Source organism: Trichechus manatus, unplaced genomic scaffold (assembly GCF_000243295.1).
Source record: "Trichechus manatus latirostris isolate Lorelei unplaced genomic scaffold, TriManLat1.0 scaffold00011, whole genome shotgun sequence".
NCBI classification, from domain to species: Eukaryota; Metazoa; Chordata; class Mammalia; order Sirenia; family Trichechidae; genus Trichechus; species Trichechus manatus.
Window position 1 is genome coordinate 11,849,133 of NW_004443947.1, and position 24,319 is coordinate 11,873,451.

General features: G+C 41.2%; 1 protein-coding gene across 1 annotated transcript in view; it reads left to right on the top strand.

The window, feature by feature from the left end:
• The first annotated feature begins 12,781 nt into the window (after nucleotides 1-12,781).
• The window catches only part of PANK3 (pantothenate kinase 3), a 28,193-nt gene continuing 16,655 nt past the window's right edge, over nucleotides 12,782-24,319 (top strand). Inside the window, exon 1 of the mRNA XM_004371313.2 lies at nucleotides 12,782-12,950. Within this exon, the coding sequence (XP_004371370.1) occupies nucleotides 12,923-12,950 (28 nt within the window). The 5' untranslated portion in view covers nucleotides 12,782-12,922. The remainder of the gene's footprint in view (nucleotides 12,951-24,319) is intronic.

Here is a 24,319-nt window from a genome sequence, read left to right on the forward strand (position 1 = left end):
GTTATCCTTACAACAGCCAGGGTGAACTTTCCAAAATGCAATTCTGATCCTGACTCCCCTGCTTTTAAACTCTGCTGGGTTCCTGTTGTTCTTTGGATAAATTCCAAACTCTTTAACATGGTTTAAAGAAACTTTATGATCTTGTTTAATACCCTCCAATGACTTTGCATTGCTTTTGGAATGGAATTCAAACTCTTCTATGTTTCCTACTAGGACCTGCATGAACCGGCTCCTGCTGGCCTTTCTAACCTCACCTCTCCCCACCCTCTACTTTGTTCACTCCACTACACTGACTTTCTTCCTATTTCTCCAACATGCCTCAGAACCTTTGTGCTTACTGTTCCCTCTGCTTGAAATACTCATCCTTGAGTTCTTTCTTTGCATAGCTGGCTCCTTCTTAAATTTCTCAAGTCAACTCTCTTAAGAAAGGCCTTCACTGAACATCCAATCTGCCATACACACACCGAGTTATGCTCTATCACTTTGCCTTGTTTACTTTAACAGCATTTATCATGAGCTGTAATTATTTCACATCTTTATCTGTAGTCTCTTTGAAAGCAGGAATCCTATCTGCCAAGGTCACTGCAATATCCTCAATTCATGGAACAGTATCTGACATAGTAGGTACTCAAAATTTTTGTTGAATGAATGAATCTCTGATTTCCAGATTTGGAAGCCAAGGCTCGGAGAGCATAGAGGACTTACCTAAGTTGTAAAGCTAGATCTGGCTGATTCCAAAGCCATGCTCTAGATCAATGTTGTTCAAAGCAACTGGTCAGTGAATTATTTGTTAACAGTCCAAGCCTAGGGCACTGACAGCTTGAACCAAATGTAAATCAAGGCAACGCTACCTGCATCAAGAAAGTCTTGCTATGAAAAAATATCAGCTAAACTAAAAATGATACCCTTAGATGGTTAACATGGTGGGGAGGGAAGGTGAGGGTTATTTACTAACTAGATAGTAGATAAGAATTATCTTAGGTGAAGGGAAGGACACAGCACACACTACAGGGGAAGTCAGCACAACTGGACTCAACCAAAGCTGAGAAGTTTCCTAATTACAAACAAACACTTTGAGGGACAGAGTAGCAGGGGTAGGAGTCTGGGGACCACGCCTTCAGGGGACATCTAGGTCAATTGGTATAACAAAGCTTATTAAGAAAATGTTCTGCATCCTACTTTGGTGAGTGGTGTCTGGGGTCTTAAAAGCTTGCAAGCAGCCATCTAAGATGCATCAATTGGTCCCAGCCTGCCTGGAGCAAAGGAGAATGAAGAATGTCAAAGACACAAGGAAAGTATTAGCCCAAGAGACAGAAAGGGCCACATCAACCAGAGACTTCATCAGCCTGAGACCATAAGAACTAGATGGTGCCTGGCTACCACCAATGACTGCCCTGACAGGGAACACAACAGAGAGCTCCGGATGGAGCGGGAGAAAGGTGGGGTGCAGAACTCAAATTCTAGGAAGAAGACCAGACTTAATGGTCTGACTGAGACTGGAGAAACCCCAGAAAGCATGGCCCCTGGATTCTCTATCGGCCCAGAACTAAAACAATTTCCGAGGCCAATTCTTCAGACAGGGATTGGACTGGAATGTGGGACATAAAGTGATACTTGTGAGGAGTGTGCCTCTTAGCTCAAGTAGATACAAGAGACTAAATGGGCAGCTTCTGTCCGGAGGTGAGATGGGAAGGCAGAGAGGGTTAGGATCTAGCTGAATGGACATGGGGAATCAGGGGTGGAAGGGAGGAGTGTGCTGTCACAGTATGGGGAGAGCAATTAGGGTCACATAACAATGTATGTATAAATTTTTGTATGGGAAAAAAATAAAAATGATATGCTTAGTGATTGTCTTAGTTATCTAGTGCTGCTATAACAGAAATACCACAAGTGAATGGCTTTAACAAACAGAAGTTTATGCTCTCACAGTCTAGGAGGCTAGAAGTCCAAATTTAGGTTGCCAGCTCCAAGGAAAGGCTTTCTTTCTCTGTGGGCTCTGGGGGAAGGTCTTTGTCATCTATCTTCTCCTGGTCTACAAGCTTCGTAGTGCAGGGACCCCAAGTCCAAAGGATGTGTTCCCCTCCTGCTTCTTCATTCTTGGTGGTATGAGGTCCTCCTGTCTCTCTGCTCCCTTCTCTCTTTTATATCTCAGAAGAGTTTGACTCAAGACACAACCTAATCTTGCAGACTGAGTAATGCCTCATTAACAGAACTGCCTCTAATCCTGCCTTATTAACATCATAGAGGTTAGGATTTACAACACATAGGAAAATCACATCAGATCACAAAATGGTGGACAATCACACAACACTGGGAATCATGGCCTAGCCAAGTTGACACATATTTTGGGGGGACACAATTCAATCCGTAACAGTGATGTAGCTGATTTACATTCTGCTGCAAGCTCCATTTCTCATAGGGAGCCAATAAGAAACAGTTTAGGTATCAGCGCCCATCTGTAGACCACACTTCAAGTAGTATTGCTTGAGTCTAGCCACCACACTGCACTTCTTATTCTTCTTTATCCCTTGGACTATGAATTCATATGAGACACCTGGTTTATTCCTGGTTCCTTCTTCCTGCCATCTGTGGGCTTGTGCACAGGAAGTGTCAGATAATTTGTATCATAGATAAAGAGAAGATTGATAAGGTACTTTAAAAAAATTCTGCTTTTCAAAGCCAGCAAGAAAATCTTTTTTTAGATTATTCTTAGTTTTGGCTCCAGAAAGCTATTCTTCCTGACTAGTTGGCTAAGTTTTCATTCTAGGCCCTGATCTCCAAACTATTCCCATCGCACACACTGGCCTCACAACCTAGGGTAGTGACAGCCAAAAATACTCTGATGCAAGGGTCTGTCCTTATGTGATCTGAGTCTCCTATTACACTGGTGCTGGGTCCCTGAACCAGAGTCTGCCCCCATTCTCCATAACCACTAGCTTTCTACCAGCTTTTTCACTTCTGACCTCACCAAACATAACTACACACACACACACACACACACACACACACACACACACACTATTTGTAGGGTAGCAGCCGGTAGGAAAGGTTTGTTTATTCGTTCATTCAATGTATCCAACATCTGATGTGCCAGGAACTGTGTTAAGAGTTGAGGATATATTATGAATCAATAACGGACAAAGTCCCTGCTCTCTTGGAGTTTTCTGAGCTGAGTGAGGAAATCAGGCTAAATTTGATGCAAATGACATTTAATTAATTGTGATGAATGCTATGAACACATTTAATAAAGTTCTAAGAGAGGTTAAAACAAGGCCCCCAATCTAGTCTGGACCAGGAGCCCTGGAGGTGCAATGGTTAAGCGCTTGTCTGCTAAACCGAAAGGTTGGCAGTTTGAACCCACCAAGTGGTTCTGTGGGAGAAAGACCTGGTGATCTACTTCCATTGAGATTATTACAGCCTAGAAAACCCTATGGGGAAGTTTTCCTCTGTCACATGGGGTCACTATGAGTCAGAATCCACTCAGTGGCAAACAACAATAATCTAGTCTGGTGGAATGTGATAGTGGCTTTACAGGTTTCCCCACAGAACTGACATTTAAACCAAGGCTGAACTATCAGCACGAATACTTCATCTCTCTAATAGTTACCACCAAGGTGACCCTTTTCATTCCCACTGCTATGTACTGTGTTAAGGACTTTAGATGCAGGAAGTCCTTTCTTCCTCACAAATTCTCAAAGGCAATGCGAGCCATTCTTATCACCATTTTACAGATGAGGAAACCAAGATGCAGAAAGTGTTATGGATTAAATTGCATCTCCCTAAAATATATGTTAGAATCCTAATTGCTATACCTGTGGATGTAATTCTGTTTGGAAATAGGCTTTTCTTTGTTACATTAATTAGACCATGGCCAAGTAGGGTGGGTTTTAAATCCAACAATTTTTGAGTTATAAAAAGAGCAGTTAGACACAGAGATACACAGAGTGGAAGACAGACACCATGTGAGGATTGTCTACAAACCAAGGAACCAAGGAACACTCGATGTTACCCACAAGGAAGGAATCAACACAGCCAAGATGCTATTTGAACTTTTAGCCTCCAGGTTTGTGAGAAAATAAATTTCTATTCTTTAAAGTGTTGTAGGGAAAAAACATCATAAAGTTTAGTAAAGCAAAAAGAAAGCTTTATTTGGCATATATTCAAAAAAGCAAAAGTGGGAAGGGAACAAGCATGCTGTCGGAGCTACATCCAAGAAACATTACAGAATTATGAGTATATATTAACTTTACAAATAGGCAAAACCATTGAAAGCTTCACCTTTTCACAGATTGGCTACAAACTGTGATCCTACATTTTGAATAGTCTTTCTGAACAATCATTGGTACAGGTTTCAGTAAGGAGGGTACAGTCAGGAGTGTCTTCATTGGTCCAACAAATTTTCTATTCACTAACTGCTAACAGAAAAAGATAAGAGTAGAAAGTCTTCTTGTGTTCTGTTTGATTGGCTTATGCGAAAGTTTCCCAAAAAGATATTTTTCTTCCCTAAAAGATATTTTCCAAGATTATTCTAGCTATTGTCTTTATACCTCAAGGCCCAGTTGATGTGTCCTTGTGAGTCCTTGTGTGTCCTTGTGAGCCCAGCTCCAGCTGGGTCACATTCTCTATGCTCAAGGACAGGAACTAATGATTCCAGTATTATTTTCTAAATTAAAAGCCACCCACTTGTGGTATGTCTGTTATGGCAGCACTAGGAAACCAAGACAGAAAGTTACCTTTCCAAAGTTGCACAACCAACCAATCAAGGCTCGGAAACTATAAGTCCGCCTGATTGTAGTGCCTTGTTTTTAACCACTCCAACTCAGTCAAAGTCTTGGTCAATACATTTTAATAGGCATCTCAGGCCCTGAAACAGGCCTGACTATAATTAGAGTTGTCCCTGATTTAAAATGGGGTTCGGGAGTGCAGGATGGCTCCCAGGCCATACACTCCTTAGTGTCACCCCTAGGAAGTGCAGTGATTCACTCCTGCCAGAGGTGCTAAGCTACCTTTATTGTCATTAATTATTGGTTCCTGAAAGTTTCTATAAGGATGAGGGTTTCCAGATTGAGTCTGAAGGACCTGAGCCCAAACCCGTACAACTTAATTATTTGTGATGTTGTAAGGTTAAAAAAAAAAAAAGAAATCACCAAGTTTAGTAAAGCAAAAAGAAAGTTTCATTCAGCATATATTCAAAACGGCAAAAGTAGGAAACAGACAAGAATGCTACTAGAGCCATATATGCCCGAATCCAAGGAAATATTACAGAACAGACAAAAGTGGGAAAATGACAAGCATGCTGTTAGAGCCATGTCTGCCTGAGTCCAAGGAACATTACAGAATCATCAGTATATATTAACATTACAAATGGGCAAAACCATAGAAAGCTTCACCTTTTCACAGAGTGGCTAGAAACTGTGATCCTACATTTTGAATTGTCTTTCTGAACAATCATTGGTACAGGTCTCAGTAGCTACAATGAGGAGGGTTTATTGGTCCCACAAATCTTACTATTCACAAAATGCTAATAGAAAAAGATAAGAGCGGAAAGTATGTGGGTCTTTTGTGCTCTGTGATTTGTTTATGTGAAAGGTTCCCTAAAAGATGTTTTCCAAGATTATCCTAGCTATTGTCTTTATATCTCAGGGCCCAGTTGATGTGTCCTCCTGAGTCCTTGTGAGACCAGCTCCAACTGGGGGTCACATTTTAGGATGGGGAATAATGGTTCCAATATTATCTCCTAAATCAGTGAGCACCCATTCTGGGTCTGACCCTGTGCTAGGCTTGAGGACACCAAGCAGAATAAGTCACAATCTCAGCCTTGCAAGAGCTCATCCAGTAATGAGGGAGACAGGCAAGAAAATGGATCACTGTAGTACTATGCAGTGAATAGCAAAAGTGGAAGCATGTACAGGGTGAGAAGTAGCATACAGGAAAGGAAGTTGTTCTGGAGGAGGGGATTTCTGGGTTGAGTTTTAAAGAATGAATAGGCAGTCAACCAGAACTCAAGAAGAGGGTCTTATACATGCAAAAGGGGTGGGGGTATCAGGCAGTAGAACACACTCAGTTTGAGCAATTTTTGTCTTATCTGAGTATCTCGGAGCCCTGGTGGCATAGAGGTTAAATATTCAGCTGCTAAACAAAAGGTTGGCAGTTTGAACCCATCACTCTCTCCTTGGAAACCCTATGGGGCAGTTCTACTCTGTCCTATAGGGTCACTATGAGTCGGAATCAACCTGACAGTAATGGGATTGGTTTTTTTTGGTTCGAGTATCTAATGAAAGGTGGGTAGAGACAGGAGTTGCAGCTAAGACAGTATACAGTTGCCAATGATAGTAGATCTTACCTCCCACGTTAAGGAGCTTCGATTTTATCCTGAAGACATGATCTAAGCCCTGGAAATGATACAGTCTGGTCTGCTTTTGAGAAAACTCACTCTGGCATCAGTAAGGTGAGTGGATCAGATTAAGAGATAAGAAGAGTCTTTGAGTGTCTAAATGAGAGATGTGGAGGCTGGAACTTAGGACAAGAAGGAACAGACAGGAGGATAACAGCAAGAGGACTTGGTGACTGGTTGCAGTGAGCTGTGAGGGGATGAGAGAAGTTCAGAATGACTCTCAGCTTTCTGGCTTGTATGAGTGGGTGGTTGCTGGTACCATCAGCTGAGACAAGGCCTTTAGGGAAATGAGCAGGCTAGAGAAGAGGGGGTGGGAGGATAATGAGTTCTGGTTTGGACTTGTTGAAGCTGAAGTGCCAGGAGGCAGAGCTAAGTAGACAGAGCAGAGCTCCAGAGACTCTTCCTTATTCCTAGAAGGAAATATCCAGAAGGATTCATTCCTGGGGCAAGCAGAAGTCTGCAATACCCAAGCTGGGGGTCTTTAAGATGTAAATTGTCAACTGCTGAAACAAGCTGGTACCTATGACAAAATTGGATTGCATCCCCAGCCTAAGGAGAGGAGTGGCCCTGGAAGATCAACAAGGCCAAGCGGAACCTCTGATTTCCCACTTATTTATCCCCCATGCTTCCCCTTCTTAGTAAATGACATCGTCATACACCCCAAAGGTCAAACCCAAACCCTGAAAGGTATCCTTCATGGCTTCCTTTCCCTCCCCCATCCACCTCATCTAATTTATCCTCAACAACCACGGTGTCTCAAACAGCCTCCTTCATTCTTGATCCCCTCCATCCTGCTTTCTTACCTGTATAGCACTTATACTAGCTAAACTAATATTATTTATCTGTCTCCTTATTTACTGTCTACTTCCCCTCTGGGATGTAAGCTCCAGGGCACAGGGACTTTGTCCTGCTCACTTCCATACCCCTATTCCCCTGAGCAGTGCCTAGCACATCACTGGAGCTCAATAAACATATGTTAAATAAAGTTCTGGAAGGAGTCCTGGTGGCGCAGTGGTTAAGCACTCAGCTGCTAACCGAAAAGGACAACTATTTGAACCTACCAGTTGCTCTGTGGGAGAAAGATGTGACAATCTGTTTCTGTAAAGATTACAGCCTTGGAAACCCTATGGGGCAGCTCTGTGAGTCGGAATTGACTTGATGGTATCAGGTTTGGGTTTTATTTTTTAAAATGAAGTTCTTGATCTGAGCACTTCTCTCCATCTCTGCTGCTACCACACTGATTTGAACCCCTGCACAGTTTCTGGGGTGCCCCCCAGAATCCCCCAAACTTGGTGACGGGTTGTATGTAGGCAAGGAGGGTATGGGAGGAGTCTGAGATGACCAGTCTTTCCATTTCCAAGTCATGGCACCTCTTCAGTCAATTCATTCTCCACAAAGCATCCACAGTGATCACCTAAAATCATAGATCACACCATTCCCCTGCTTAAAAATCTTCAGTGCCCCTCAAGGCCCAGCATGTCCACCTCTCCAACTTCACCTCCTATTATTTTCCCCCTTGCTCTCTACTCCTCATTCATTGCTCTTTTGTTCCTCAAACATGCCACTTGGGGTACCTGAGGACCTACCTCAAGTACTAGTCACACCACTATTGGGACACTCTTCTCAGCAATTTGCACTGGTCCCAGCTCATATGCTGCCTCCTCGAAGAAACTTTCCCTGACCATCCCATCAAAAATAGAACCCTCTTTCTCCCCTGCAGTCCCAGTCTCTCTCCAATCATCAGCCTGATTATTTCCTTCACATTGCTTATCACAGCCTATTCTTTTGTGCACGTGTGATAAATATACAGGTAACAAAACATTTCAACATTCTTCATACGTACAATTCAGTAACACTGATTGTGTTCATCATGCTGTACAACTAACACAGCCTATTTTTGTTTATTAGTTTGTTAACTTATTGTTTCTTTTTCACCTCTCTCCCAGCATGTATTTCAATATCCAGCACACAGTGAGAACTCAATTAATGTTGGTTGAATGAAATTGTGCTTCCACTATGATGACAATGGTGATGATGTTGATGCTAATATTAATGCTGATATTAATGATGCTCTCCCACAGTAAGATGCTAGTTTGAGTTTGTGGATCCAAGGGCTGACTGGAGCATGTTCGCAGCCATCTAATTAGAGGCAGAATCCCTTGTTACAAGCTTGGTCTGGTCTTGAAGGATGTGTGTGTGTGTATGTATATAAATGTGCGCTTACTTTACACCAGGAGACCTCACAGTCATCTTTAGGTACAATCCACCACCTGTTTCTATGGATACTCAGTAACAGCAAAATGAGGATGTTGGGTCTTCTGTCACTTTGCAGGATAGGTGGATTTATTGAGTTTGGTAGACAATAAATATTGAGACAGGAAGAAAGTCTTTTGGTCCGTCTAGATGCTCTTCCCAGCTCCCTCACTCTCTCTGCCAGGAACGGTTTTGAGGCTATGTCAGAAAAGAGAGAAAATGCAATTAACCAGACAGAGCTGAGGGAGGGATTGGGGCTGAGACCCAAAGGGGGCTACAGAAGAAACTCTGACCAGGAACTGAAGCTGAAGGACCTGTCAGTTTCAACGCCACTAAGGAAAACTTACGGAAAAAACATGGTTGAGCACATCTTACACTGAACACCAAAAAGGGGTCAGATTCTAGGGAAACGCAAAAAGCAGAGATGGATGAAATCTTAGACAACAATCTCATTTTACAGATTAGTAATTTGAGGCCCTGGGTGGTGCAAATAGTTAAGTGCTTAGCTACTAGCCATAAAGGTTGGTAGTTTGAGCACACCCAGAGGCAACTTAGAGGACAGGTCTAGTGATCTGCTTCCGAAAGGTCACAGGCTTAAAAATCCTATGGAGCAGTTCTACTCTGCATACACAATGGGGTCACCTTGAGTTGGACTTGATTCAATGGCAATGAACAACAACAACAATTTGAGGCCCAGAGAGGAGACAGGACTTGCCCAGGGTCACATAGCAATTTGTGACTGACCTAAAACTAAAATTCCTACTATTAGAAGTTCAATGTTTTTCTAGTATATAATGTAGCCCAAAGGGCAGTCCCATATATGAACAGTGAATAGGTTAATTCTGTGCCCTAGTTATCTAGTGCTGCTATAACAGAAATGCTACAAGTGGATGGCTTTAACAAAGAGAAATTTGTTTTCTCACGGTCTAGAAGGATAGAAGTCCGAATTCAGGGTGCCAGCTCTAGAGGAAGGCTTTCTCTCTCTGTCAGCTCTGGGAGAAGGTCCTTGACATCAATCTGCCCCAGCTGAGAAGCTTCTCGGTACAGGGACCCCAAGTCCAAAGGACATGCTATTCTCCTGGCTCTTGTTTCTTGGTGATATGAGGTCCCCCTGTCTCTCTGCTGGCTTCTCTCTTTCATATCTCAAAAAAGATTGAGTGAAGATACAACCTAATCTTGTAGATTGAGTCCTGACTCATTAACGTAATGGCCTCTAATCCTGCCTCATTAACATCATAGAGGTAGGATTTACAACACATAGTAAAATCACATCTGATGACAAAATGATGGACAATCACACAATACTGGTAATCATGGCCTAGCCAAGTTGACAGATATTTTTTGAGGACACAGTTCAATCCATGACATTCTGGTAACATCACAGGTGTAAACCTAACCTTCAAACTAAGTGTCATCCATGTGTACACTCATCACTGTGGCCACAGAAACTGTCAAGAGCCTTTGTCCCAAATTCACAGAAATTTTTACAGCTTCTCATTTCTAGCTCTCCTTCTTCTCAGACCATGGCCAGTCTATCACAAGGCATGTGTATCACTTCCCCTTTGACTTTCAAGCTGACACTATTCAAGAGAGGCAGGTAACAACCCAAAGATATATGTTGGGAGAGAACAGAGTGTGCACAAGAGACTTGCAGAACCAGCGGGAGACTCACATTAAAGATAGAGGAAACTATTTGAAGCCATGTCAGATCAGAAACCATGCTCCTCATCCAATAAAATCATGAAAAAACAGGACCATTCTAGAATGGAAACCCTGGTGGTGTAGTGATTAAATGCTAAGGCTGCTAACCAATACGTTGGCAGTTCGAATCCACCAGGCACTCCTTGGAAACTCTATGGGGCAGTTCTACTCTGTCCTATAGAGTCACTATGAGTCGTAATCGACTTCTTTTGGTGTGGGATAGAGTAACAAGAGGAAAAAAAAGAGGACCAGAAGGGTAAATCTGGTACTCAGGGTTCTGAGTTGCAGGTAGCATATCTGGGAGCTCAGACGATGTTTCAATAAAAAAATATAAATAAAAACATATTTCTGCACAACAAATGTGGAACCTGGAATCAAAATAAAAGATAAGGAAACATAGGGCACCAATCAGACCTGGGGTCCAATCCCATATAATTTTACCTTGGGCAAGTAGTCTAGATGCTTAGCCTCTCCTACTTTTCTGTGAACTGTCAATAACAATAACAATAATAAATATAGCCAGCACTTCCTGATTACTGTGGTTCAGGAGTAGAATTCTCACCTTCCATGCAGGAGACCTGGGTTCATTTCCTGGCCAATGCACCTCATATGCAGCCATCTGTCAGTGGAGGCTTGTGTGTTGCTATGATGCTGAAAAGGTTTCAGCAGCGCTTCCAGTCAAAGACAGACTAGGAAGAAAGACCTGGTGATCTACTTTAGCCATTGAAAACCCTATGAATCGCAATGGTCCAATCTGCAACCATTCATATGGATGGCTCAGGACCAGGTCTGTTTCATTACAACGTGCATGGGGCCACCATGAGTCAGAGGCTAATGGCAGCTAACAACAACAAATCACTACCCATGTCAGGCAATGTGCTTAGCACTTTGTATACCTTCTTTCATTTAATCCCCACATCAGTCCCATGAAACATGAATCCAGTGAGGCTCAGAGAGATGAAGTAATTTGTTCAAGCTTATTACCAAGTGGTAGAACCAAGATTTGAATTCAAGTTTGAGTTTTTAATCACTATATTCCAAATAGTTGTTATGAGGATTAAAATTAAATTTAAAAAGTTAGTAAAGCATCTTCAAAGTGCCAGCCCATAGTAAGTGCTCCATAATGGTAGTTTGTATCCCTTTCTGTCCCTCTTCATATCCCTTGGCTTATCTTCCACAAGTGAAGAGGCAATGAGGATTTCTGAAAAGATTTTTGCAACCAATGCCCTATCCTCCATTGCTAACTCTCAAACTATCCATTGCCAGTCACTGAATTCCTGGCTAGTTAACTGGGAAACAGAAGCGGAGGGGAGGGCTGAAGATCCCCAATGTCATTCCTTCCCGTTCTAAGTGAGTCTACGAGGCTTCATGGAAGGAGAGTCCTGGCTTTGCTGTGAGAACTGGAGTGTCTCATTTTCTTCTCTGGGAGTCAGTTTCCCCTTTGAAAAGAGAGAAGGGAGCAACGGCAAGAGGGCTCCTGATGGCAACACGGAACCACAGCAAAGGGCACGTGCTCAGCAAGTGATTTAACCTCTCAGGTCCTGCGCCTTCTTCCAAGTGAGTGATAAAAAAATGAACATTATTTCTACGTGGCTCAGAAAGTTTCTAAATTAAATAACTCAAGAAAAGTGCTCAGCAGAGTGCCCGGCACATGGCATTCAATAAATGTTACCTATTATTTGTATTGTCCTTATTATCATCATCATCATCATCATGCCAACCTAAACAGTCCAGGCGTCTCTATTAAGGAAGAGGATTCTGTTGTGAATTTCTTTAATTCACAAATGTACTTAATAGTCTATGCAAAAGAACGGCTCTAGAACCCTGAATTTAGCGCCTCCCATGGCACAATAACCAGGCTTTTTGCCTCAGGAGGAAGCCTCCATCTGATAAACCAGCCATCACAGTAGCAGCAAACGGTTCCCTTTCCCTTCTCTTTCGGCCAAGGGGCGAGGCCTAAGCTCTCGACTTCCCCAGCCCGCCCACCTCAGCCACCGTTGGTCCCCATCTCGCTGGCGTGATTAAGGCCCCGCCCACTTCTCTCTGGGACCACTCTGAGGCGATCTCCGGAAACGGAGGGGCCACTAAGGAGGGACCGCGATGCATCCTGGGTTTTGTAGTCCACGTATAGAACTGCACCCAGAGAGCAGGACCTCACGACTCGGTGAACTACAATCCCCAGCAGCCGGTGGAGAGCGGATTGAAGGTGGCTCGTGTCACGTGGGCGCTCGGCCTGGGCGGGCTACTTCTCAGTTTGGCGGTGGCGGTGGCGGCGGCGGCGGCTCCAGGGAGCTGGGCCTTTTGTTTGGAGCAGCTGCGGGGTGGCCCCGGAACGGCGAGGCCGGCGGCCTTCCCCAGCTCGCTCGGTCCCGGCCTCCCCTGCCGGGGGTGGGGGGCCGCCCCCTGGGCCGGGCGTCGCCTCAGGCGCCGCCGCCCCGCCCCAGGCCCGCCCCGCCTGGCCTGAGGGGAGGAACTGGCCGGGCCTTAACGCGCGGCCCGGCCGCCTCTGGAGTCGCCGCCACTGGCTGCAGTACGCCGTAGCCGAGGCCGCTCCTCTCCCCTCAGGCCGACGCCATGAAGATCAAGGATGCCAAGAAACCCTGTAAGATGGGGGCTTGGGCTTGTCGGGTTGGGAGAGCATTCCCTAGGCCCCGTCTGGGAGTCTTTCGGCGGAGCGGCTAGATTCCAAGCCCGTCGCTCCTTGCCCGCGCGTAGCACGGAATAGGAGCGGAGGGACCATTTCAGCCCTGGGTTCGCGGCGTCTTCCCCAACCCCCTATACAAGCATGAAGAACGCCTGCGCCCCTCCTCCCGTGTCTCTTTCCCCCTACTTTCTTCTCGATATCTGGGAGGTGCAAGAGGGAATTTTTTATCCGGGTTTTGCCATACAAAACTAGAGCTACTAAATGTCTCTCCCAGCTTCCTCAGAAGTCTAGTTGAAAAGGGGTGGTCATGGCTGTCAGGTTGCGCGGGGGGGCAGTTATCACCCGTTTTTACTGATTTCCGGGCTTCCTGCTTGTGTCCTTGAAATCCCCGTGGATTCTGGGAGTTGTCACTGTTGTTACAATTGGAGCTTTTAAACGCACGTGCTTGTTACTGGCCAGATAATTGCTTTGGCTTATTTTTATTTTGAATAACAGCTAGTTCATGTTTTAGAAAACGCAGATAAACAACATAGATAAAAATCATATTCCCGCCACCTAAAGCCAGTTACTATTAATATTTTGGTGAATACCCATAGAGAATTTTCTACGACTATATATGTATGTACTTTTCTTAAAAACATTCTTAGCATGTCTTGAGAAAGCAGATGAATTTTCATTTGCTCCTTTTTATTTTTAGTCTTTTAAAAACCTTTTATTCCTGCAAATAGTTTACTTAATCGTCAGCCATTGTGATTTTCATATTGCAAGTACAGTCTTCCAGAACAACGAGGAGTTTGGGGATTCATGCTCTTATCTTACAGTTATATTGATATTTTGCATATTTAGTAGTCTTTTCATATACAGTGTCTCATGTGATCTTTCCAACAGTTCTAAGAAATGTCCAGCTGTAAAAAGGGGCATTGACATCCCTACCTGCCCATCTGGATTCTTTTGAAGCTCACTACAGAGCATGTTAAAGTATTCTGAAAACTGCTAATTGTTTGGTCTTCATTTTACAGTTGAGGAAATCCAATTTCTTGAGCTCCAGAGTAACTTTTCCAAGGCTACACCACCCATGTGCTTTTGAGGCTCAGAGCCCTAAGTCACCTGATTCATAGTCCAGTGTTCTTTCTCCTGCATCCATAGGACATAGTCTAAATACTTTGGAAAGCAAACTTTCTGATCAGGTAGTTTTATCTGCTAACTAAAAAAAAAAAATTTTAATCATAATTTCTTGTGATAGTTAAAGAGTTCTTACAGTTCAAAGAATCTATAAAAATTAGTGATGTACTTAATAACAATGGTTTATATGACAAAGTATTAGAAACTTCTGATTTACATTTGCTAAATTGAACATGTATTTTGAGCAGGTGTGACCATGTAGAACACGTGGATATCTTCCCTCAATGCATGTATTTTTCTCTACTTAGAATTTACATTTAGCTAAATGAGTTTATGACGAGCTCATATTTTGACTTTCATGGTGTTATTTTCTTTGTGCCATGGTAGCAGTTTGGTTTCTTAGATATGGGCAAACTAATAGGTATTGATACCAAATCTGTCAAAGATGTTTCAGAAAAGATTGTAATGATTATTATTCAAAGTTCATAAACGCTTTCTTTTGTGTAAGTTGCTTCTCCTTAGTAGTACATTGTGAGATCATTAATCTTAAAATAGAATCATGATGAAAAAACTGGTTAGTTAATATGATTTATAAGTCTACAATAACATTTCAAATTTCTTACATGAAAATACTGAATGGAGACTTTACTGCCTGTTTAATTCTTTATGGTGAAAATAAAGAGCATCTTATTTTTTTCAAGGGTGGGAGAAAAGGCTATCTCAACCATGAACTGCCCCGGAAAGTATTATTTCTAATTTTTTTTACAAACCATTCAGGTTAGCTAAAGATGCTTACTTGTTTTGTTTTTGAGTACTTGTATAGGTTTTTCAACCTGTGTCTTGCTTACGTACATGACATGTAACTTGATTAACAAGATTGATAGTAGGAGGTATATATTTTAACTTGGTGTTTTATAGGTTTTAAGTCTGCTTTGCTAACCCAAGCAGTAAGGTTCTTAAAGTGTTTGTCAAGACCAGCGAGAAGTAGGACATGTGTGTGTAGTTTGCTTCTCTATAACTAATTTACTTTAAAAAAAAAAAAGAAATGTATCCAGAGCTCTTCTAAATATAATACTAAAGATATGAAGATGGTTATTTTTTTAGTTTGTTTCAAAACATCAACATTTTTATTTGTAATGATTATTGGAAAGAGTGAAATGTCTTTCATCCAAGAACCTGAAGCATATCTGGAATTTACCAGTATGCAATCTCCATTTTAGAATTTTATTCCTTAAAATAATCCCCTGTAAGATGTGAACATTTTCAGCATTTCATTTCTCTTTATGCCTGAAGAACAGTTAAATCCTGAGTTAGCATAGAATCCCTTTGGGCTCAAGTCTGCGTGATGCCAATAGCAATTAGATAGTTCTTTAGTGTTTCTCCCCTGCCTGCTTACCAGCATTTAGCAAGATACCAAATTTATAACACACCTTGTTAGAAATGTAACAGTCTGCCCTTGAGACTAGGTATCTTCTGTTTAATCATTTAAAAAGGTGATTGGACATGCAGGTTTTCTCTTTTGAATACATAATCTACCTAGTAAGGAAGGTGATTCTTGGTAACACTTTTCTTGTGGTTGTTTGGGATATTTTTGTTACATTTAGGGAACTGATGGTAGCTCCCATAGGACCGGGTGAGAAAGAGAATAGGAGCTATTATTTTGTTAAAGGCCAGATACACAGATCATGAGAGATTCTACAGACTTCTTTAAATGGAGAATGTACTGTGTATTTTTCGTCATCAAAGTACTTAATCATTTGTATTAATGGAAAGTGTATTTTGTTTTTGTAAGTGTGTATTTTGCTTAATTTTTTTCATCTTGGCAGTGTTTTTATTCCCCAAAGAATAGGAATAAGTGGTTAGGTTATATGCGGTAAGTAGGCTGCTTGTGCACTGATGACCTACTTTTAACCTGTTCCTTGGCCAGAAGCAACAAAGCTATAAATTTAGATACTTGCCTAATTTCTTAAGAAACTGGCATTTTTCTTACCTCATGGAACTGTTAAGCCCTGTTGGCACAGTGGTTAAGAGCTTGGCTGCTAACCAAAAGGTCGACAGTTCAAATCCACCAGCCGCTCCTTGGAAACCTTATGGGGCGGTTCTCCTCTGTCCTAGAGGGTCACTATGAGTCGGAATCAACAGCAACAGGTTTTTTCATTGCACGTAAATAAAGTTTGTGTTTCGTGCATGTGTGCTTGTTTGCGTGCTTTCTCTGTTGCTTGTACTCTCTCCGTCTCTCCAAGTGACAAAATAACAACCGTGTGTATTTTTTTTAATACACTGGAAAATGTAAAAGTTGGTAATTAGACCACTTGCTGAATGATAAGAGTGGACTATAATTAAGAATTCCTGTCCTCTGTGATCTTGTTGCCTCCCCTGTACTTTTGAAAATGGTGATTATTTCTCTGGCATAAGAAAATGAATTCTAGAACTCTGCTGAGTTGAAAAAATATCTATGCAAAAGGTGGCTATTATCAAAACCGGCCCCCCCCCCCATTTTGTTTGGAGCCACTAGCAAGACCAAGCTCTCTTCCAGTCCCTACCTTCTTGATTTTAATAAGTAAATTGTCATAATTGGTATGTGCTAGAAATAGACAGCCTGTTGCCACTGAGTGATTCTGACTCATAGCTACCCTACAGGACAGAGTAGAACTGTCCTATAGGGTTTCCAAGGAGCGACTGGTGGGTTCGAACCACCGACCTTTTTAGTTAGCAGCCAAGCTCTTGACCACTGCTCCACCAGAGGGGCATGTAATTTTTTAGTTTGCATATTATGGTTACTGAGAAATTCACCATCTGCAGTATAGCATCTCTAAGTTAACCTTCATTTGGGAACAGACATATCTAACAGGGTAGATATGTGATTAGTCTTGGGCTTTTTAAGCATTATTGATTTTTAAGGAACCTACATCTTTGGGCAGTAACTCTTAAGGAAAATCACATAATCTTCCCAGTTTAACTTACAGTATGTTCATATCTGTTTCTCTAGTCCAAAATGCAAAAAAGTGGGTCACACAAAGGTTTTAAAAAAATATTTTTAAATAATGTTTTATTGAGTTTTTGGTGAAAGTTTACACAGCAAGTTAGGTTCCCATTTGACGGTTTCCACACAAATTGTTCAGTGACATTAGTTACATTTAGCACAATGTATCAACATTCTCTTGTGTTCTGTTTGTTCCCTTTCCAGTACTCTAGTTTCCCTGGCCCCTTATCTTCTCATCTTTGCTTTTGAGTAATTGTTGACCTTTTGGTCCATACTGATGGTTTTTAAGTAGAGCACTGATCTTACAGGTAATATCCTTTATTTTGTGTGCCACTCTTAAGTGATCTTAGAGGATAGGCTCAGTTCTAGGTGTAAGGAGTGTCTCGGGGATAGGCTCAGGGAGTCCTTTGTTGCCTGCTGTTCCAGTTTGTCTGGCTTTTTTTTCCCCCCGTTTTATATATATAGATAGATATAGATATATAGATAAGAATTTGAATTCTGTTCTATATTTTTTCTCCCATTCTATCCATTAAACTATTGTGACCCCAGTCAGAACGGTCAGTGATGGTAGCCGGGCACCACCAGGTTCTTCTGGTCTCAGCGTAGATGAGTTATACCTTGTGTAGACTTGTTTCTTCTCTGAGCTTTTGGTTACCTTCTTACTGTTTTGCTCCTGGTGAATAGAGACCTGTGGTTGTGCCTTACATGGCTGCTCGCTAACTTTTAAGACCCCAGGTGCTACTCCACTAGGATGCAGATCATGATTTTTATGAACTATGTTATGCCAGTTGACTGAGTTGTCCCATGAGACTATGGTCCTAAGCCTTCAAACCCAGAAAATCAATCTCGGAAGGTGTTTGGTTATGTCTGAGGAGTATCGTATTTGTGTCTTCAATGAGTATATGTGCCTGCACCACATATTTGTATTTGCATGTACCTGTAGATAGTCCTCTCTGTTCTCACCTATGTACACACCTATAACTACTTGTTTGCCACTTTGCCTGTACTCAACCATATGTGCTCAAACACTCATTTTTACTTTGGTTGTGCTGTGCTCACTACATCCACATTTGGTGCCACTATTCCCATCACCAAAAATAACTAGTGTCTACAGTCTAAAGCATACTCCCCCCACCAACCACCAGTGAACATTGGTGTCTCTATACTTATCTATTCTTGTCTTTTTGTAAAAGAGGGATCATACAATATTTGTCATTATATGTTTGACTTATTTCATTTAGCATTATGGCCTCCAGGTCCATCCATGTTATGTTTCGTGGAATCGCTGTTCTTTATGGTTGTGTAGTAAGTATTCCATTGTGTGTATGTATCACAATTTGCTTATCATCCATTCAACCATTGATAGGCTCTTCAGTTGTTTCCATTTATTTGCTATAGTGAATAAAACAGCCATGAACATAGGTGTGCATATGTCTGTTCATGTCATTATGTTTAGGTCTCTAGGTTATATACCTAGGAGTGGGATTGCTGGATCATAGGGTAGTTCTATTTCTAGTTTTTTGAGAAAGCGCCATACTGTTTTCCATAGTGGTTGTACCATTTTAGAGTCTTCCCAGTAGTGGATAAGGATTTCAGTGTTCCCACATCCTCGCCAGTACTTTTTGTTATCTTTCTGTTTTTTAATCAGTGCCATTTTAGCCAGGGTAAGATGTATCTCATTGTAGTTTTGATTTTCATCTCTAAATGGCTAGTGGGAGCCGTGGAGTAGTGGTTAAGAGCTCGGCTGCTACCAAAAGGTTGGCAGTTGGAATCCACCAGGTGCTCCTTGGAAACCCTACGGGGCAGTTTTACTCTGCCCTATAGGGTAGCTATGAGTTGGAATTGACTCCGTGGCAACAGGAGTTTTGTTTGTTTAATGGCTAGTGATCATGCACATCTTTTCATATGTTTGTTGGCCGCTTTTGGATGTCCTCTTAGGGGAAGGAAAGGTTTAAAATTTAATGGTAATGTTCTGTTTTTTAAAATGGGTGATGAGTTTCTGGTTGTTTTGATGTTTGTGTTATTTATGCCTTGCATGTTTTATTAATATTCACTTGGTTCTCTTTAATATTTAGTATAATTCAAAAAATAAATGAGATTTAATACAGCTTCCTTTAATTGTATAACTGTATACAATAATACAATATAATATAGCTTTGTTTAGGAATTTTTTTGCTTTTTGTGTGAAGGTTTCTTTTTGAGATAGGACTAGTTAATGCTTTCTGCAAATAAATCAGCACACCTGAGAAGCCTTTTTAAAGGAGAAGCAGTGGAAGGTTATGTATGTTTTCTTTACCACTTTAATTATAATTATACCTAAAGAGTCATTTTCTTTTCTCTGGGAAAATTCCGTAAACCTTACACTTTGGTGCATTCCAGACTTTTTTTTTTTTTTCTTTTTTAAAGAATTTCATTCAGTGGAGGGATAGATCACCACCACATAGAAATTAAATTAGCCTTTGTACTTCCACATCAAGAGGATATATTTTGGAATTGGCTTTTGATACACCTCTGAGGTCAGAAACCTTAGTGCTCGTGTGTAGCGTTAGAAAAAGTGGATATTCCATCTCCTCCAGTATTTTATCTTTATAAAGGAAATACTTTCCTAGGCAGTAAGGTTCCTTTCAAACTTGGTTTTGTTGTTTTTGTACTTCGAATGGTATTGTATTTCGAATGGTATGTCTATTTCTAACTTTCTGAGGAAGCGCCATATCATTTTCCAAAATGGTTGTATCATTTTGCATTCCCACCAGCAGTGCATAAGAGTTCCCATCTCCCCGCAGTCCCTCCAACATTTGTTATTTCCAGTGTTTTTGATTCGTGCCAGTAATGCCGGGGTGAGATGGTATCTCATTGTGGTTTTAATTTGCATTTCTCTAATGGCCTAATGGCTAGTGATCCGGAGCATTTCCTCATGTGTCTGTTGGCCATTTGAATGTCTTTGGTGAAGTGTCTGTTCATTTCCTTTGCCCATTTTTTAATAGGATTATTTGTCTTTTTGTCATAGAGGTGTTGGATTTTCTTGTAGATCATGGAGGTTAGACCTTTGTCTGACTTGTACTGTCCAAATGTTTTTTCCCAGTCTGTAGGTTCTCTTTTTACTCTTTTGGTGAAGTCTTTTGAAGAGCATCAAACTTGGTTTTGTGTAAAAATGTAACATTCTTCATGTAAGTGTTAATTGGGGTTTTTGTTTTCAAGAATGGCAGTATTCAGGTATTTATAGTCTTTGGAGCAGAGGGTTCTGACTGAAAATAGAAATGGCAAGAACTTTGAACCTGGTAATTGCTTTAGCTTTGCAGTTTGCTCTCTGAGTGACATTTTTATTTGCATATATATGTTGACATCTGTTTGACCTGAAGCACAGAAAGAAAAACTACAAACATTAATTGAGTCTTCAATGTGTTTTGAATTTTGGGAAATAAAGGTTTTTAGCTAAAAAAAATCTAAAATTTAATACCTGGTTAAGAGATTTTTCTATCCCAAAACATGCTTCATGTGGCTGTAATGATTTCCACCACCCTTCCCCTACATGATATCTTATAGACTCAAACCAAAAACCCATTGCCCTCATGTCGATTCCAACTCAGTGACCCTGTAAGGATGGAGTAGAACTGCCCCATATGGTTTCCAAGGAGTGGCTGTTGGATTCGAACTGCCAGCCTTTTGGTTAGCAGCCAAGCTCTTAGCCACTGCGCCACCAGGGTTTTCCTATAAACTCAAGCAGCCATCAAATTGGAGATTGGATTTTGGTTATGTTGTATCGTAAGGATGTCTTTGTTTCTTCTAGTGCCCATTGAAAAGTGTTCTAACTACGTATCTGTTGAACTGATTGGGAAAATTCTGAAGGAATCTTTTTGATTTATTGGATCAATAAAGCTGTTCCTAGTCTTTATAATATTTGACTAAGCAAACATTCTAGGTGTGAATTCCCATCTATAATTGTTAGTATTGCTGCCTGCTACTGCTGATTTATGTGAACAAGGGAGGGTCTGTAAGATATCATGTAGGGGAAGGGTGGTGGAAATCATTACAGCCACATGAAGTATATTTTGGGATAGAAAAATCTCTTAACCAGGTATTAACTTTTACGTGAGTTTTTTAAAACAGAAATTCTAGGTTTCGTGTACTAAACCGCAAAACTTAGTGGTACCACATTTTTTTAACCTAAGAATAACAACTAGGATGCAGAAGAAACTAAATTTTCTTAATCTTGTTGGGTGGCTAGCAATGGAGGCCATCTTAAATAAGTAACACACTCTTGACAGAGTAGAGCTGTTACATAGGGTTTCCAAGGCTGTGATCTTTTACAGAAGCAGACGGCCACATCTTTCTCCCACGGAGCGGCTAGTGGGTTCAAACCACCAGCCTTTTGGTAAGCAGCCCAGCGCTTAACCACTGTGTCACCAGGGCTCCTTATACCAGTCTATAGGTGACATAAAAGCATAGTGTGTTTGGGTTCTTGCTGCCTCTGATGATGTTGTTGGCCCTTGAGTCAGTTCCAACTCATAGCAACCCTATGTGACAGAGTAGAACTGCTCCATAGGGTTTCCTATGCTGAAATCTTGACAGGAGCAGATCTCCAGGTCTTTTCTCCCACAGAACCACTGGTAGGTTCAAACCACTGACTTTTCAATTAGTAGCCACCATTTGTACCACCAGAGCTCCTTTAAATCATTTTACTTTTTTAAAAAAAGGGCTTGTTTTTGTTTTTTATTAAGGTTGTCTTTAATGTAGATCTGGATCTGCAGTTTTGGTTTCAAATATAAAAACAAATGAGCTATTTCTCCAGAAGAAGATAATGAGAATTACTCTTTTCCTATATTCAGAATCATTTGCTAATTTTAGTAAATGTGTAAATTCTAAAATGGAGAAATGTATGACATCCTTTCTCATTGAATCATGTTTTCCCATCTTCTCCTGGTAGACAAGTACTTAAATAAGTAAAATATGAATTTTTTAAGAAACAAAGTAGAATCAATTTTCCTTGACAACTTTTACATAAAAATGATTACATTTTGTTACCAGGCATTTTGTAATTTGTTTGCTAGATAAAGCAAAAAATACAGATGTCTCATGTATTAAATTATTTTTGAGTCACTGTCATAATGATTAAGAGCCAAGGTGATGGGAGTAGACTTTCTAGGATAAGAGTCCTGGCTCTGTCACTTACTGACATTTTGATCTTAAGCAAGTTAGTAATCTTTTTGTCTCCTTTCCTTGTCTATAAAATGGTGCATATAGTAAGACAGTACTGCCTCATAGGGACATTGGGGATTAAATGAGCCATTGAATACCCATTGCTTATCGTATTATCTGACAGTGAGCACTCAGTACACATAAGCTGGAATTCTGTGGAAAACTGAATCAGCTGTGCTTCACACTAAGAATATTTGCGATTCATAATACAATATTGATTTTTTTTCCCCTCAGCCTTGGGAACAATGGTAAAATACTACCTTGTATCCATAGGAAGATTAAGACCGATAAACAATAAGCAAAAACATTGTAGAAGTTATTGTCATAGCATGAAGGAATCTTAGAGGTGACCTAATCCAGTGATTCTCAAATGCCATCTAGATCTAGCCATAGAAGAATCACCTGGATTTTTTTTTTTTTTTCGAATAGATTCCCCACCTCTCTTAATGGTTATTGTCCACTTCCTCTGAGGTGAGAGCTCACAGACCCACTGCCTCTGAGTCGATTCCGACTCATAATGACCCTATAGGACAGAGTAGAACTGCCCCATAGGGTTTCCAATGCTGTAAATTTTTACAGAAGCAGACTGCCACATCTTTCTCCCATGATGCAGCTGGGAGCAGCTGATGGGTTTGAACTGCTGACCTTTTGGTTAGCAGCTGAGTACTCAGGAATCTATTTTTAAAATTCTTCCTAGGTGATTTTGATTTAATATACTTTATCCTTAACTTTACAGGCAAATATAAGCATTTCTTGTAGTCCATCCTGTACAGTGCCACTAAGTCAGCTTTCTAATTTGTAGCTAAGACTGCCAGTGCTCCTCAGAATATCATTAGTGCCCTGTTGTCTGCAGGTTCAAGTCTAAGCTTCTTAGCCTAGTATGCAAGGCCCTGTGTAATTCAGCTCATACCTACTTAAGCCTCACTTCTTTTCCTAACCACGCCGACTTATGACTCTTTGCCTTTGGATAGGCTGCTTTTTGCTTAGATTTCCCTACCGTCAACATAGGTACAGAGTTTAGCATTTCTTTACAGGTCTATACTTTGCATATACTTATTATTTCACCTATCACATTTTTTTATGTATTTGTATTTATATTCCCCTACAAGTCCCTGGGTGGCACAGTTAAACGCCAACCAAAAGGTTGGCAGTTTGAAACCACCTAGACGTGCCTCAGAAGATAGGCCTGGCGAAAAGGCCATGCCCTTGAAAACCCTGTAGAGTAATTCCAGTCTGCATACATGAGTCCAAATCCACCCACAACAAGACTGAGGTCTCCTGGAGGGCAGGAATTTTATCTTACTCACTTTAGAGTTCCATTCCCTGGGGTAGTTGTTGCCTTGCCTTCAAGTTGATTCCAACTCATGGTGACCCTATAGGATAGGGTAGAGCTGCCCCATAGGGTTCCCAAGGAGCAACTGGTGGATTCAAAAGGCATACCTTTTGGTTAGCAGCCAGGTTCTTAACCACTTTACCACCAGAGTAGAACCAGAATACCCAAACCCATTGCTGTGGAGTCAATTCTCACTCATAGTGACCCTATAGGATAGCACAGAACTGCCCTGTAGAGTTTCCAGGGAGCAGCTGGTGGATTCGAACTGCTGACCTTTTGGTTAGTAGCCTGAGCTCTTAACCACTGCACCACCAGGGCTCCGGAGTAGCTGACAAGTCAATTATTTACTGAAGGGAATTGAGGATTCAGAAATGTTGATGGTTTTTCTAGTCATATAGTCTAGTTAATGAGAGCAACAAATGCCAAACCCGATCATTCCGCCACACCTTACTGCCAGCTAGAATGTGCTTGTCCTTGAGTAGAGTTACCTTCAAGATTATTGATGCCTAATTATACTAACCAGATATACCAAAGAAACCTAATACGCTTAATGGGCAAAGAAAATTTCTTTTTAAGGAGATACTTTTCCCTTGGGTTACTTAAAGTGATTATAAGCCAATTTTATTAAAATCTTGATAAAAAAAAGATTTTTAAGCAGTAGGTGATGACCTGTATATTGAAGCAAAATTGTTC